The sequence below is a fragment of the Mya arenaria genome, chromosome 16, assembly GCF_026914265.1.
Source record: "Mya arenaria isolate MELC-2E11 chromosome 16, ASM2691426v1".
Taxonomy (NCBI): domain Eukaryota; kingdom Metazoa; phylum Mollusca; class Bivalvia; order Myida; family Myidae; genus Mya; species Mya arenaria.
This window is the reverse complement of record NC_069137.1, coordinates 8,368,629-8,387,017: the sequence shown is the minus strand read 5'-3', so window position 1 is coordinate 8,387,017 and position 18,389 is coordinate 8,368,629. Positions and strand designations below refer to the sequence as shown.

The window sequence follows — 18,389 nt, the reverse complement described above, 5'->3', positions numbered from 1 at the left end:
TGAGTTAACTCTATGTTAAAAGTCATGGGGTTTTCGTTTACAAAAAGTATAACAAGCGTCAGAGATGGTACTAATCGCTAGCTTTTTTGTGAAACTGTACGACGTTTGTAATTTGATAACTCAAATGTAAATTTATAAAGTAGAACGTGCGTCAGAGATGGTACTAATCGCTAGCTTTTTTGTGAAACTGCATGACGTTTGTAATTTGATAACTCAAATGTAAATTTATAAAGTAGAACGTGCGTCAGAGATGGTACTAATCGCTAGCTTTTTTGTGAAACTGCACGACGTTTGTTTTTTGATAACTCAAATGTAAATTTGTAGAGTAGAACGTGCATCAGAACATCGTAACAATTTAGTATGACCAATGGAAGAGATTAAATAAAGCCACGTTCTTCATCCTGGTCTGTAGTTTATTTCAAAATATGTAAATACACTTATCTAATAACAACATCTACATAATTGTTATATTAACTTGATTTTACCTCTCATTTCAGGAAGCGAATAATGCATTAATTTGCGTAAAATATTCAGGCGGTGACGCAATATAATTTTAACCATAATAACTCAGTACGCAGAAGTTCGCAAACAGAATAGAACATAACAGTTATACCTCTTAGTATGGTCAAGGGCGAACCCAGAAGGGCAAAACATAAAAACAAAATGACCGTTTAGTTTTGATTGTGTTCTGGATTCCCATAAGGAACTTATAATTGTGTAGAAAGAAGTACAGAATTAGATATGCCATCTACAACGGTGCAATAAGGAATTATATAAAGTGATAACTTTAGCAGAATAAACACGACTTTGGTTTATCTTATTGTTGTTATGAAAGTGATGCTTGACCTACTTTAACGACAATGTAGTTATGAAACAGGACCATATTTAATGTGCATTTAAGCATAATTATATGACAGTTACTATTGAAAATTGAATGGAAACTATTTATATTTTGTACAACCTTTGTCGCTGCCATAGGATTTCTTCTCGGCAAACCTGCATTGAGTCACAAGATATTCAATTAGGTGAGGACACAGAGTTATGTGAAGAAACATTTGTTCAAAATGGCAACCAGAAGAGAACATGGAAGCGGAACCGGAAGTGATGATTTCTGTCGAAACGTGCGACGATTATCGACTGACATTGAACAAATATCGATTGGATTATCGGAGCAGATGAGATCTGTTAATGATAACATTAACAATCTAACACCGGAGCAGATAACTGAGGCACTTGCCCAATTTATGAAGGTAGGATACCCAGAGTAGGGTCATACTACATTGATTGCGTGTTATCGCGTGGGAAGATTTTCAGCATTCGAAATAAAACAACAAACAAACTAAAAATCGACCACAACATTACATTAACAAAAGTCTAAATGAAGCCAACAAATATAATTTTCTGGAATTTAAATATTAAAAAGGCAATGGCGTGGGTCCAGAAATGTTTAATTGACATGATCATGGTCCATTTCTTAGAGGTATTGACCGTTATATGTACATGGTTTGTTTTGATGATTTACCATGATTGTGATTTCTAGAACAATTGTTGAACGGAAAGAATGCAAACAATTTTTTTTCCACTTTGCATGTATTTGTTTTTCTTCCGTGTTGGTTGGTTTGATATATGAATCTGATAATAAACACTAAATTAGTATGACCTTACTTTTTACTTGAAATGCAATATAAGAAAGAAGTGTAAATGTATATGGTTTATTTTAATGATTCACCGTGTGATATCAATATATAAATATTGCATGGCTTCCTGTGTGACAGAACATATTGTCAACATGAGGGAAATACTGTTTCCCGAGGCGAAGCCGAGGGTAACAATATTTACCCGAATGTTGGCTATATGTACTGTCACACTGGAAGCCATGCAATATTCATTTTATTATACCGAACACAGTTACATTTATATACATAATAAAGATGTTTCAACATTACACAAATTTCAAGTTTAATCGATTTATTCTGTAATTATTGTTTGTTTTAATTAGTTGTCATTTTGCTGAAAATGTCGTTAGGAAATAATGCAAACAACGGAAGTTACCAGATTTACAACACATTTTGATAAGCGCTTATCACCTCAGACTTGGGAAACCAAAAAAATCCTATTTTTAGACGCGCGTGCTATTTGACAGTATCATGTCAACCGGTCAAAACGGTACTGTCAGTGTGTGACAGTACGAAATTGCCCATGACGAGTATATAAGAAATCAACATAGGCAGGTCACGTGAGGTATAATAATATAATGTTATTAATTAGGTGATTTCATATTGGCCTAGTTATTTGTCTGAGGTTAGCTGTATTTGCCTGAGCCCGAAAGGGCGAAGGCAAATACAGCTGACTGAGGACATATAACTGGGCCAATATGAAATCACCTAATTAATATGTATTTTATTAATTAACTATTACCAATTATGGTTAAAAATATTCTTATAACTAACCTTTAGTTCACAGTGAAGCCGTATTTATCCCTTATTCATTCATGGTGTCTGCTTTTCTAGACTTGACTTTGCTGATAGTAGTAGTAGTAATAGTAGTAGTAGTAGTAGTAGTAGTAGTAGTAGTAGTAGTAGTAGTAGTAGTAGTAGTAGTAGTAGTAGTAGTAGTAGTAGTAGTAGTAGTAGTAGTAGTAGTTGTAGTAGTAGTAGTAGTAGTAGTAGTAGTAGTAGTAGTAGTAGTAGTAGTAGAAGTAGTAGTAGTAGTAGAAGTAGTAGTAGTAGTAGTAGTAGTAGTAGTAGTAGTAGTAGTAGTAGTAGTAGTAGTAGTAGTAGTAGTAGTAGTAGTAGTAGTAGTAGTAGTAGTAGTAGTAGTAGTAGAAGTAGTAGAAGTAGTAGTAGTTTGTATTGTTAACAAAAGTTCAAATGTAATATAAAATTAGTAATATTATGTATTCCAAGGCTTTAAAACATTACACTCGAAGTATTATTTGTAATACAATTATTGGTGCATACATTCGTTAAAAAATATCCAAAAATACCAGATCGTATATCTGCGCGTTCCTTTTCCTCAATGCCTTTCATATGACATCAAATCAACACCAAATGCATACTGTAAAATGCTATTTTCTAGGATACCAATGCCTTGGAAGAGTTAAAACAGATCACGGAGAGAAAGATAAGTGAGCTGAAAGACCTGAGGTTGAAGCTTCTGGAGCATGCCAAAAACAGTAATGATAATATGAGACAAGTGCAAGGACGTGCAGGTAAGCATCTTCATATTAAAGGGACTAGACACCAGATGATACAATTGCAGGAAAATAAGAAAACTCGTACATGAAATTGATATCGTTGTGTACAACACATTGAATATTACTGACTGATGCACCGTCTCGCTTACGACACAATGCATCTCACTCTGTTGTTTTTGGTGTTTTTTTCCAGTTCGAAATTTACTAAGGTTGTCTACAGCGCAAAAAAAGCCATTAAGTCCAAAAATAGCTTTGGTATTTTTATTTTTACTCATAAGCAGATGAGAAGCCATCATAAGTGTTGCGTTTATTCTTTTAGTCATGTTACATAATGGTGTCTAGTCCCTTTAAACTCATGTAAACAAAGATGGTAAGGGCGCTATATCTGTATGTATTTTTATACCAGAAATGACGTCGCTATCCTTAAGTTACTACACTATATCTTTCATGATTCCGGTGAATTAAATAGTTGTATCATTGAAATAAGAACAGCGAATATTTAAACTTTATATTTTTATCTTATCAATAAATCGAAATACTCAACCACGAATGTTAAGCCTGTCAGATGTCATCTTCGAAGAATTGTCTTCATCTGGGAATTGACCCGTCTTCAAGCAAATCAAACTGATCTATGTGGTATTCAATATCGTACGATCATACATAATTACTTCATTCATTCTATTGGTACGTTATTAATACCAACTCATCCGGTTAGCTTCATCTTTCATAGACCAATTTAAGCCTTATATTGAATTCCAACCCTGATTGATCACCAATGTAAAATACCCATGTATCATGAATATGAAAAACGAACCATAAACTATAACTTCAAAGTACTGTTGGATTGTATCGTTTTACTGCATTTACTCTTTTTGCATGATTATATTACCTTATCTATTTCAGGCACGCGGGACAGCGGTTACGCCTCAACAGGTAGATTGAATTTCAATATGAAGGGATGCCTAATAAGATTTTGATAATGTAGTTCTCTATTTTCTTTCTTTCTTTTTTTGGAATCAGTTCATATGAAAAAGCGTGTCGTGTAAAAAAGAATAGCAAGAATGACTTTTATAATCACACATAGGTTTATATTTAATATATATGCACTGTGTTGTTAGTTGACTGTTGTGCTGTTTTCTATGTTTCTTGTTCGTTATTTTGTGTCTGTGATCTATGTCTTTGGCTACTGGGCTTGTTTCTGTAGTTTTTAAATAAATATTGCTCGTCAATTTGAACACATTTATTTACAGACCGATACAGGATATGTCGTAAGAACAATTTAAGATCGCAGAAATACAGTCATTTGTAAAACACTAACATAAGACTGAATTTTTTCATGTTGTTCTATTTCAGATTCGCAGCTTATGAATAGGGTAAGTTAACCACTATCCTTGTAAAGCAGACATTCGTTTCCCTATTATACCGGAAGTTCGTTTTTCCGATCTTGGCTAACATTACTACGCGCCATGTTACTAAAATGTTTCAAAGAAGGATGCATGTGATTGTTAAACTTATAATTTGTGGTTAGAAAACGGGAAGGTTATTCAGGATTTTTTTTAACTCTGACTTTAAATTACTGGGCGTCATGATGTTAAGAATATTTATTTATTCAGGTAAACTTCACCCCAGCAGTCCGTTTTGTTTTTGTTAAGTCATTTGTCCATGCAGTTGTCATTCGAGTAGTTCATGTTGTCTTCATGTATGTGAAATGTTTTTTAAAACTTTGCACTACCTTCTTGGAGAAATCAGTAAATAAGGATATACATCGCTTAAGATATGAACAAAATACAGTTTTATTCAATTGAGATCGAACACTTACAGTCGAAGCATCGTTACCGGCTTTCACATGTCCTCTATGGTCGTATCCCTCATACACGTAAAATATGATCAAAATGTTCAATTTCTGGTACCTCATTATGGCTACAATATTTAACTTTTTGTTATTGTCATCTACCTCTTTATCAGACCATCAAAACGATGGCATATACATCTGTTATATATTATAACAGGCCCTGGTATAAGTAAATATATGACAATACCAATTTTTAGACCTTATCCGACAGTGTACAAGGAAACAGTGACCACTTACACTCGTGTAAACTATATAAGGCCCTTCCAGTTAAATGTGGTCATAACCTCTCAGTATGACCACATCAATCACTGGTTTTAGTTAAAATGGCCATTACCTCTCTTTCAGAGCACACCAGGCCATGCTCCCTAGTTAACAGTGGCCAATACATTTTTACACATCTAAGCAGGCCCTGTTTAAAGTAAACTGCGATAAATACCTTCCTCAGACCATTAGGCCATGTTCTTAGATAACAGTGAACAGAACCCCACTATAAGTCTATATCAGGCCCTGTTCCTAATAAACAGTGATCGCTACCTCTCCTTTAGATCAATTTAGGCTCGGTTACTGATAAATAATGACCGATACCTCTATTTTATATCATTTTAAGCTCGGTTACTACTAAACAGTGACCAATACCTCTCTTATATCATTTTAGTCTCAATTACTACTAAATAGTGACCAATACCTCTCTTTTATATCATTTTAGTCTCGGTTACTACTAAACAGTGACCAATACCTCTCGTTTAGATCATTTTAGTCTCGGTTACACCTAAATAGTGAACAATACCTCTCTTTAAGATCATTTTAATCTCGGTTACTACAAAACAATAACAAATATCTTTCACACCACATCAGACTCTGGAAAAAAAACAGTGACCAATATCTCTTTTACACATCATATCAAGCATTGTTACTAGTATACTGTGACCAATACCTCATTTTTAGACTACATCTGGCTCTAACACTAGTAAACATACATCAATACCTCTCTTTAAGACCACACCAGGCCCTGTTACTAGAACAAAGTGGCCCATACCTCTCTTTCAGACCACAGCAGGCTCTAGAACTATTACATTGTAACCAATACCTCTCTTTCAGACCACATCGGACACAGTTACAAGGATACAGTGTCCAATACCTCTCTTTCAGACCACATCAGGCCCTTTTACTAGTACAAAGTGACCAATATCTCTCTTTCAGACCACATCAGGCCCTGTAACTAGTGTAAGGTGACCAATATCTCTCTTTCAGACCACATCAGGCTCTAGAAATATTAAACAGTGACCAATACCTCTCTTTCAGACGACATCAGGCCTTGTTTCTAGTATACTGTGACCAATACCTCTCTTTCAGACAACATCATACCCTGTTATTAGAACACAGTAACCAATACCTCTCTTTCAGACAAAATCAGGCCCTGTTACTAAGTACACAATGAACAATACATATGTTGCAGACCACATCATACCCAGTTACTAGGACACAATGACAAATTCCTCTCTTTCTGACCACATCAGTCTCTGTTACTAGTACAGAGTGACCAATACTTCTCTTTTTGACCACATCAGACCCAGTTACTAGGAAACATTGACCAATACCACTCTTTCAGACCTCATCAGGCCCGTAGAACTAGTAAAAAGTGACCGATACCTCTCTTTTAGACCATATCAGGTACTGTTACTAGTACACAGTGACCAATATTACTCTTTCAGACAACATAAGGCCCTGTTACTAAGTACACAGTGACCAATACATCTGTTTCAGATGAAAAATCAGTCTCTGTTACTAGTACACAGTGACCAATACCTTTATTTCACATAACACCATGCCCTGTTACTTGTACACAGTGACCAATACCTCTCTTAAAGACCACATAAGGCCATGTTACTAGTACACATTGACCAGTAACACTCTTTCAGACCAAATCATTACCAGTTACTTTGAAACAGTGACCAAAATCTATTTTTCAGACCACATCAGGCGCTGTTACTAGGAAACAGTGACCAATACGTCTCTTTAGACCTATTCAATCCCTGTTACTTATAAACGGTGACCAACAACTCTCTTTTACCCAACATCAATCTCTGATATTAGTATACAGTGACCAGTACCTCTCGTTCAAACAGCATCAGTCTCTGTTACGAGTACACAGTGACCAACAGCTCTCTTTCACACAACATCAGTCTCTGTTACTAGTACAAAGTGATCAGTACCTCTCGTTCAAACAACATCAGTCTCTGTTACTAGTACACAGTGACCAGTACCTCTCCTTCAAACAACATCAGTCTCTGTTACTAGTACACAGTGACCAGTACCTCTCGTTCAAACAACATCAGTATCTGATACTAGTACACAGTGAACAATACCACTCTTTCAGACCACATTAGGCGCTGTTACTAGGAAACAGTGAGCAATACGTCTCTTTTAGACCTATTCAATCCCTGTTACTTGTAAACGGTGACAAACAACACTCTTTTACACAACAAAAGTCTCTGATATTAGTACACAGTGACCAGTACCTCTCGTTCAAACAACATCAGTCTCTGTTACTAGTACACGGTGACCAGTACCTCTCGTTCAAATAACATCAGTCTCTGTTACTAGTACACAGTGACCAGTACCTCTCGTTCAAATAACATCAGTCTCTGATACTAGTACACAGTGACCAGTACCTCTCGTTCAAACAACATCAGTCTTTGTTACTAGTACACAGTGACCAGTACCTCTCGTTCAAACAATATCAGTATCTGTTACTAGTACACAGTGTCCAGTACCTCTCGTTCAAATAACATCAGTCTCTTTTACTAGTACACAGTGACCAATACCACTCTTTCATTCCGCATCAGTCTCTGTAACTAGTACACAGTGACCAGTACCTCTCGTTCAAACAACATCAGTCTCTGTTACTAATACACATTGACCAGTACCTCTCTTCCACACAACATCTGTCTCTGTTACTAGTACACAGTGACCAATACCACTCTTTCATTCCGCATCAGGCCTTGTTTCTAGTAGGCAGCAAACAAAAAATATCTTTGGACCACATCAGGCCCTGTTACTTGTAAACAGTGGCCAATACCTCTCTTTCAAAACACATCAGTCTTTGTTACTTGTACACAGTGACAAGTACCTCTCTTTCACACAACATCAGTCTATGTTACTAGTATACAGTGACCAATACCTATTATTCAGACAACATTAGTCTCTATTACTTGTACACAGAGACCTTTAACTTTATTACAGACCACATCAGGCTCTGTTATTATTGCACAGTGACCATTACTTCTCTTTCAAACCACATCAGGCTCTGTTATTATTGCACAGTGACCATTACTTCTCTTTCAGACCACATCAGGCTCTGTTATTATTGCACAGTGACCATCAAATTAAGTTATTATTATACAGTGAATAAGACCTTTCTTTTACTCCAAAACAGGCTTAATTCATGTAACCAGTGACCCCTCTTTATACCATATCAAGCCCTGTTACCAGTAAACAGTGACCAATACCTCTCTTTCAGACCACATCAGGCTCTGTTACCAGTAAACAGTTACCAATACCTCTCTTTCAGAACATGTCTGTCTCTGTTACTAGTAAACAGTGACCAATACCTTTCTTTCAGTCCAAATCAGAGTTTGTTACTAGTACACAATGACCAATACTTCCCTTTTCGACCTCATCATGCCCTGTTACTAGTACACAGTGACCAATACTACCCTTTCAGACCACATGATGCCCTGTTACTAGTACACAGTGACCAATACTACCCTTTAGACCTCATCATGCCCCGTTACCAGTACACAGTGACAATACTACCCTGTCGGACCACATCATGCCCTGTTAATAGTACATAGTGACAAATACTACCCTTTCAGACCACATCATGCCCTGTTACTAGTACACAGTGACCAATACTACCCTTTCAGACCACATCATGCCCTGTTACTAGTACACAGTGACCAATACTACCCTTTCAGACCACATCATGCCCTGTTACTAGTACACAGTGACAGATACTTCCTTTTTAGACATCCTCATGCCCTGTTACTAGTACAAAGTGACCAATGCTACCATTTTAGACCTCATCATGCCCTGTTACCAGTACACAGTGACCATACTAGCCTTTCGGACCACATCATGCCCTGTTAATAGTACACAGTGATAAATGCTACCCTTTCAGACCACATCATGCCCTGTTACTAGTACACAGTGACCAATACTACCCTTTCAGACCACATCATGCCCTGTTAATAGTACAAAATGACAGATGCTTCCCTTTTAGACATCCTCATGCCCTGTTACTAGTACACAGTGACCAATGCTACCATTTTAGACCTCATCATGCACTGTTACCAGTACACTGTGACCACACTACCCTTTCGGACCACATCATGCCCTGTTACCAGTACACAGCGACAATAATACCCTTTCGGACCACATCATGCCCTGTTACCAGTACACAGTGACCAAACTACCCTTTCGGACCACATCATGCCCTGTTACTAGTACACAGTGACCAATGCTATCATTTTAGACCTCATCATGCCCTGTTACTAGTACACAGTGACCAATACTACCCTTTAGACCTCATCATGCCCTGTTACTAGTACACAGTGACCAATACTACTTTTTTAGACCACATCATGCCATATTACTAGTACAGAGTTACCAATATTACCCTTTCAGACCACATCATGCCCTGTTACTAGTACACAGTGATCAATTCTACACTTTCAGACCACATCATGCCCTGTTACTAGTACACAGTGTCCAATACTACACTTTTAGACCACATCATGTCCTGTTACAAGTAAACAGTGACCAATACTACCCTTTCAGACCACATCCTGTCCTCTTACTGGTACACAGTGACAAATGCTACCCTTTTAAACCTTATGATGCCCTGTTACTAGTACACAGTGACCAATACCACCCTTTCAGACCACATCAGGCACTGTTACTAGTACACAGTGACAAATACTACCCTTTTAGACCTCATCATGCCCTATTACTAGTACACAGTGACCAATACTTCCTTTTAGACCTCATCATGCTCTGTTACTAGTACACAGTGACCAATACTACCCTTTCAGACCACATCATGCCCTGTTACTAGTAATATGTGACCAATACTTCCCTTTCGACCTCATCATGCCCTGTTACTAGTATACAGTGACCAATACTACCCTTTTAGACCTCATCATGCCCTGTTACTAGTACACAGTGACCAATACTTCCCTTTAGACCACATCATGTCCTGTTACTAGTACACGGTAACCAATGCTACCATTTTAGACCTCACTATGCCCTGTTACTAGTACACAGTGACCAATACTTCCCTTTTAAACCTCATCATGTCCTGTTACTAGTACACAGTGACCAATACTACTTTTTTAGACCTCATCATGCCCTATTACTAGTACACAGTGACCAATACTACCCTTCCAGACCACATCATGTCCTGTTACTAGTACACAGTGACAAATACTACCATTTCAGACCACATCATGCCCTGTAACTAGTACGCAGTGACCAATACTTCCCTTTAGAACTCATCATGCCCTATTACTAGTACACAGTGACCAATACTTCCCTTTAGACCACATCATGTCCTGTTACTATTACGATGACCAATGCTACCATTTTAGACCTCACTATGCCCTGTTACTAGTACACAGTGACCAATACTTCCCTTTTAAACCTCATCATGTCCTGTTACTAGTACACAGTGACCAATACTACTTTTTTAGACCTCATCATGCCCTATTACTAGTACACAGTGACCAATACTACCCTTCCAGACCACATCATGTCCTGTTACTAGTACACAGTGACAAATACTGCCATTTCAGACCACATCATGCCCTGTAACTAGTACGCAGTGACCAATACTTCCCTTTAGAACTCATCATGCCCTATTACTAGTACACAGTGACCAATACTACCCTTTCGGACCACATCATGCCCTGTTACTAGTACACAGTGACCAATACTACCCTTTCAGTCCACATCATGTCCTGTTATTAGTACACAGTGACAAATAGTATCCTTTTAGACCTCATCATGCCCTGTTACTAGTACACATTGACTATTTTACCTTTTAGACCTCTTCATGCCCTGTTACTAGTACACAGTGACCAATAGTACCCTTCCAGACCACATCATGTCCTGTTACTAGTACACAGTGACAAATACTACCCTTTCAGACCACATCATGCCCTGTAACTAGTACGCAGTGACCAATACTTCCCTTTAGACCTCATCATGCCCTATTACTAGTACACAGTGACCAATACTACCCTTTCGGACCACATCATGCCCTGTTACTAGTACACAGTGACCAATACTACCCTTTCAGTCCACATCATGTCCTGTTATTAGTACACAGTGACAAATACTACCCTTTCAGACCACATCATGCCCTGTTACTAGTACAGAGTGACCAATGCTTCCCTTTAGACCTCATCATGCCCTGTTACTAGTACACAGTGACCAATACTACACTTTTAGACTGCATCATGCCCTGTTACTAGTACACAGTGACCAATACTTCTCTTTAGACTTCATCATGCCCTGTTACTAGTACACAGTGATCAATACTACACTTTTAGACTGCATCATGCCCTGTTACTAGTACACAGTGACCAATACTTCTCTTTAGACCTCATCATGCCCTATTACTAGTACACAGTGACCAATACTACCCTTTCGGACCACATCATGCCCTGTTACTAGTACACAGTGACCAATACTACCCTTTCAGTCCACATCATGTCCTGTTATTAGTACACAGTGACAAATACTACCCTTTCAGACCACATCATGCCCTGTTACTAGTACAGAGTGACCAATGCTTCCCTTTAGACCTCATCATGCCCTGTTACTAGTACACAGTGACCAATACTACACTTTTAGACTGCATCATGCCCTGTTACTAGTACAGAGTGACCAATGCTTCCCTTTAGACCTCATCACGCCCTGTTACTAGTACACAGTGACCAATACTACACTTTTAGACTGCATCATGCCCTGTTACTAGTACACAGTGACCAATACTTCTCTTTAGACTTCATCATGCCCTGTTACTAGTACACAGTGACCAATACTACCCTTTCAGACCACATCATGCCCTGTTACTAGTACACATTGACCAATACTATCCTTTTAGACCTCATCATGCCCTGTTACTAGTACACATTGACTATTTTACCTTTTAGACCTCTTCATGCCCTGTTACTAGTACACAGTGACCAATACTACCCTTTTAGACCTCATCATGCCCTGTTACTAGTACACAGTGACCAATACTACCCTTTCAGACCACATCATGTCCTGTTACTAGTACACAGTGTCCAATACTACACTTTTAGACCTCATCATGCCCTGTTACCAGTACACAGTGAAAATACTACCCTCTCGGACCACATCATGCCCTGTTAATAGTACATAGTGACAAATACTACCCTTTCAGACCACATCATGCCCTGTTACTAGTACACAGTGACAAATACTACCCTTTCAGACCACATCATGCCCTGTTACTAGTACACAGTGAACAATACTACCCTTTCAGACCACATCATGCCCTGTTACTAGTACACAGTGACAGATACTTCCTTTTTAGATATCCTCATGCCCTGTTACTAGTACACAGTGACCAATGCTACCATTTTAGACCTCATCATGCATTGTTACCAGTACACAGTGACCATACTACCCTTTCGGACCACATCATGCCCTGTTAATAGTACACAGTGATAAATACTACCCTTTCAGACCACATCATGCCCTGTTACTAGTACACAGTGACCAATACTACCCTTTCAGACCACATCATGCCCTGTTAATAGTACAAAATGACAGATGCTTCCCTTTTAGACATCCTCATGCCCTGTTACTAGTACACAGTGACCAATGCTACCATTTTAGACCTCATCATGCACTGTTACCAGTACACTGTGACCACACTACCCTTTCGGACCACATCATGCCCTGTTACCAGTACACAGTGACAATAATACCCTTTCGGACCACATCATGCCCTGTTACCAGTACACAGTGACCAAACTACCCTTTCGGATCACATCATGCCCTGTTACTAGTACACAGTGACCAATGCTATCATTTTAGACCTCATCATGCCCTGTTACTAGTACACAGTGACCAATACTACCCTTTAGACCTCATCATGCCCTGTTACTAGTACACAGTGACCAATACTACTTTTTTAGACCACATCATGCCATATTACTAGTACAGAGTTACCAATATTACACTTTCAGACCACATCATGCCCTGTTACTAGTACACAGTGATCAATTCTACACTTTCAGACCACATCATGCCCTGTTACTAGTACACAGTGTCCAATACTACACTTTTAGACCACATCATGTCCTGTTACAAGTAAACAGTGACCAATACGACCCTTTCAGACCACATCCTGTCCTGTTACTGGTACACAGTGACCAATGCTACCCTTTTAAACCTTATGATGCCCTGTTACTAGTACACAGTGACCAATACCACTCTTTCAGACCACATCAGGCACTGTTACTAGTACACAGTGACAAATACTACCCTTTTAGACCTCATCATGCCCTATTACTAGTACACAGTGACTAATACTTCCTTTTAGACCTCATCATGCTCTGTTACTAGTACACAGTGACCAATACTACCCTTTCAGACCACATCATGCCCTGTTACTAGTAATATGTGACCAATACTTCCCTTTCGACCTCATCATGCCCTGTTACTAGTATACAGTGACCAATACTACCCTTTTAGACCTCATCATGCCCTGTTACTAGTACACAGTGACCAATACTTCCCTTTAGACCACATCATGTCCTGTTACTAGTACACGGTGACCAATGCTACCATTTTAGACCTCATTATGCCCTGTTACTATTACACAGTGACCAATACTTCCCTTTTAAACCTCATCATGTCCTGTTACTAGTACACAGTGACCAATACTACTTTTTTAGACCTCATCATGCCCTATTACTAGTACACAGTGACCAATACTACCCTTCCAGACCACATCATGTCCTGTTACTAGTACACAGTGACAAATACTACCATTTCAGACCACATCATGCCCTGTTACTAGTACACGGTGACAAATACTGCCTTTCAGACCACATCATGCCCTGTAGCTAGTTCGCAGTGACCAATACTTCCCTTTAGAACTCATCATGCCCTATTACTAGTACACAGTGACCAATACTACCCTTTCGGACCACATCATGCCCTGTTACTAGTACACAGTGACCAATACTACCCTTTCAGTCCACATCATGTCCTGTTATTAGTACACAGTGACAAATACTACCCTTTCAGACCACATCATGCCCTGTTACTAGTACACAGTGACCAATACTTCCCTTTAGACCTCATCATGCCCTGTTACTAGTACACAGTGACCAATACTACACTTTTAGACTGCATCATGCCCTGTTACTAGTACACAGTGACCAATACTTCTCTTTAGACCTCATCATGCCCTGTTACTAGTACACAGTGATCAATACTACCCTTTCAGACCACATCATGCCCTGTTACTGGTACACATTGACCAATACTATCCTTTTAGACCTCATCATGCCCTGTTACTAGTACACATTGACTATTTTACCTTTTAGACCTCTTCAGGCCCTGTTACTAGTACACAGTGACCAATACTACCCTTTTAGACCTCATCATGCCCTTTTACTAGTACACAGTGACCAATACTACCCTTTCAGACCACATCATGTCCTGTTACTAGTACACAGTGACCAATACTACCCTTTAGACCTCATAATGTCCTGTTACTAGTACACAGTGACCAATACTTCCCTTTAGACCACATCATGTCCTGTTACTAGTACACAGTGACCATACTACCGTTTATACCTCATCATGCCCTGTTGCTAGTACACAGTGACCAATAATACCCTTTAAGATCGCATCAGGACCTGTTACTAGTACACAGTGACCAATACTTCCCTTTTAGACCACACCATGTCCCGTTCCTAGTATACAGTGACCAATACTTCCCCTTTAGACCACATCATGCCCTGTTACTAGTACATATATTTCAGACCATACCAGGCCTTGTTTCTAGTATACAGTGACCAAAACTTCCCTTTCAGACCTCATCAGGCTCTGTAACTAGTATTATAAGAAGCTTAATATGGGTTGCCATTGTTTATTAGAAACAGGGACTGGTAGAATGGGAACGAGAGGTAGATGGATTAATATTTGGGCTAACTATAATTAAACCACACAAAAAACAAACATTTTCGTCTGAATGCTTTAATGAAACGAGTTTGTGTTTTTTGCATTGCGTTTTTTTGTAATGGAACCATATTTCAGTATACATTTTAGGAATGTGCGTATATTTAATATCTTATTAGGTTATAACATGACGTCTTGAGACCTTTCACGACGAATGTGTTAATTTTTGTAAATTATGGCCGAAATGGTAGATCACAAAACATTAGATTCAAATATGATATTGCATATCCCTAAATATACGAGTACTTTCAACAACGTTTGTGACTTTTAACACTTGTCAAGGTATCCAATTCTAACTTATTTGAAGTATATAAGTCTCATATTTATATAGACAATATGTCTTGCGTTATTCATGTTAGGCCAAAAAAATGGTTTGATTAGAGTTACATCCTTTTTAAAACAAGAAGGGTATGGGAGGCTAATTATTTATTATATATTTTTCATTATGCTTTATACAAGAACGCTATTTTCATCTTTTTAGAATGGTGTTAAAGTAAAATTCTTAATAAAGCTTTAAACGTTTTAAACTACATATTAAAACACATACTTATTTACAATCTGACTATAAAAACGGTTGATCAAAAAGATCAACTAACTGAAATTACTTTAAAACGTAAAATAAAACACTGTTGGAAACAATTCATTTAACATATCATAAATTAACACATTCTTAAATGCTGATTTCTATTTTACGGGACCTGCTGACAAAATACAAACATTGAAATATCAACCATGTTCATGTATACTGTCATGCGATAAATTGCGATCCGAACATATCTTACGTTATTGCGTTCATCGTATGATAAACGCAATTGCCGAAAGGCATTTCAATTAAGGTATGAAAGTTAAGGTGTAAAATACACCGATGCACCGCCATTCTAAAATATTAAATAAACAAAACGTGTATGGGATTATCGCTGTCACACACATATTACCGCGTAAATGTTTGACCACTCTCAAAAGTCTTTTTTGTAATATCAGAGGTATTCCGAAGACTTTGGTTGGTCATCAGAATATGGTTACAACTTAAAATCGTGGTTGCAACTTAACACTTTAGTCTGATTTAAAAAAAGTGTGGTTACAACTAGAAAATGTGGCTACAATTAAAAAATTTGGCTACAACTATAAAACATGGTTGCAACTTAAAAGTTGTTTACTGCTAAAATTGTGGTTGCAATTTAAAAAAATGTGGTTGCACTTCAAACAAATGCATCTGTTTATTTATGAAAGTAAAAACAAATGCTTGTAAATGTAATTTGGTGGAAAAACTAATTGATCATTTGACCGTCGTTTTTGAAAAAGACTGAATGACATTGACCATTTTACATGTAAAAAAAAGATTTGTCTTACTGTGAAAATAACTCCCTTTAACGTTGTATGGAAGAAAAACTAATTATAAAAGTTATGAACATTTTATACTATCAATTCTGATTACTTCTACAAATATTAATGACAGGGGAAAATGAAATCAATCTTGAAACAACGTATATCTCTACTTTCCAGTCCGCGGGCGAAACGTCAAGTTTGGTAACCCACCCGTCCGACGCTCACCCGGAGTTGACTAGCGTCTCCAGTATGTCAGGGCCCCATGCGCTTGCAACGAACATGTCAAGGGTATCTTTACGTGAAAGTGTAAGTTACACCATCCGAGTTCTAAACTAAATATATTGCTAATACAATATGTCAGGGCCCCATGTGCTTGCAAAGAACATGTCAAGGGTATCTTTACGAGAAAGTATAAGTTACACCATCCGAGTTCTAAACTAATTATATTGCCAAAACAATGGAACCTACTGAAAATCATTACTTAGATTTGGAAGGTCAACATGCACTAGTGATGAACGCTTCCCTGAGTTGGTAATGATACATCAGGCATAATTCAAATTGTATTCCCATCACTAATTATGTTATTGACATCCAGCTCAAGCAACTGTGGAATTCGTGCCAACCGAGTTCGAATACTTTGCCGCATTCTTTTGTATTGTATTATTGATTTTATTTCCTTTATCATAATTCACATACATTTCAATTTGTTACAGGAGCATGAAGAAAGGTCAGAGGCAGAATGTTGAAATAAAATTTTGTATATAGGGCAGTGACAATTCAAAAATAATGTGATGTCATCATTGAACTGCAGAGAAATAACACTCGTGCCATATGACAAACTGATTTTACAGGCATGAACTATTAAGATGTTGTATAGTCAGTGAACTTCGGTGAAAAAAAACAAATGTGCCATTTGAAATATTGATTATACAAACATGAACTTTTCAGCTGTGTAGTATGAACATATACCTAAAGGACATTTGACATATCGATTATACAAACATGAAATATTCAGCTGTGTAATATGAATATATTCTTAAAAGACATTTGACATATTAATTATACAACATGAAATATTCAGCTGTGTAATATGAATATATTCTTAAAGGACATTTGACATATTAATTATACAAACATGAAATATTCAGCTGTGTAATATGAATATATTCTTAAAAGACATTTGACATATTAATTATACAACATGAAATATTCAGCTGTGTAATATGAATATATTCTTAAAGGACATTTGACATATCAATTATACAAACAAGAACTGTTCAGCTGTGTAGTATTTATATATTCTTACAGGCGTGACATATTAGTCATACAAACTTGAACTTTTCAGCTGTATAATATGAACATATCCTTAAAGGCCATTTGACATATCGATCATATTCTTAATGGCCATTTGATATATCGATTATACAAACATGAAATATTCAGCTGTGTAATATGAACATATTCTTAAAGGACATTTGACATATCGAGTATACAAACAAGAACTATTCAGCTGTGTAGTATTTATATATTCTTACAGGCCACTTAACATTTTGGTAATACAAACATGAACTATTCAGCTGTATAATATGAATATATTCTTACAGGCCATTTGACAAACAGATTATATATGCATGAACTATTTAGCTGTGAAGTATGAATTGATTCTTATAGGTCTAGTTTAACAATTCTGTAAGTAAACACTCTTCCCATCATTATCGGGGTGTAGCA

At 37.4% G+C, this 18,389-nt stretch overlaps 1 protein-coding gene across 1 annotated transcript; it reads left to right on the top strand.

Annotated features, from left to right (window-relative positions):
* The first annotated feature begins 501 nt into the window (after positions 1-501).
* Positions 502-18,049, top strand: LOC128221932 (uncharacterized). Its single transcript, XM_052930628.1, has 6 exons — positions 502-1,250; positions 3,079-3,211; positions 4,100-4,129; positions 4,550-4,569; positions 16,839-16,967; positions 17,375-18,049. The coding sequence occupies exons 1-6, from the start codon at positions 1,065-1,067 to the stop codon at positions 17,405-17,407; spliced, it is 531 nt and encodes a 176-aa protein (XP_052786588.1). The 5' UTR covers positions 502-1,064; the 3' UTR covers positions 17,408-18,049.
* The last annotated feature ends 340 nt before the right edge of the window (positions 18,050-18,389 follow it).

Excerpts from the sequence above, each read along its gene's own strand:
- LOC128221932 (XM_052930628.1), top strand. The coding sequence starts at position 1,065 with ATGGCAACCAGAAGAGAACATGGAAGCGGAACCGGAAGTGATGATTTC. Across the intron at positions 1,251-3,078 it reads CACTTGCCCAATTTATGAAG|GATACCAATGCCTTGGAAGA; the intron begins GTAGGATACCCA and ends GCTATTTTCTAG. Across the intron at positions 16,968-17,374 it reads GGGTATCTTTACGTGAAAGT|GAGCATGAAGAAAGGTCAGA; the intron begins GTAAGTTACACC and ends AATTTGTTACAG.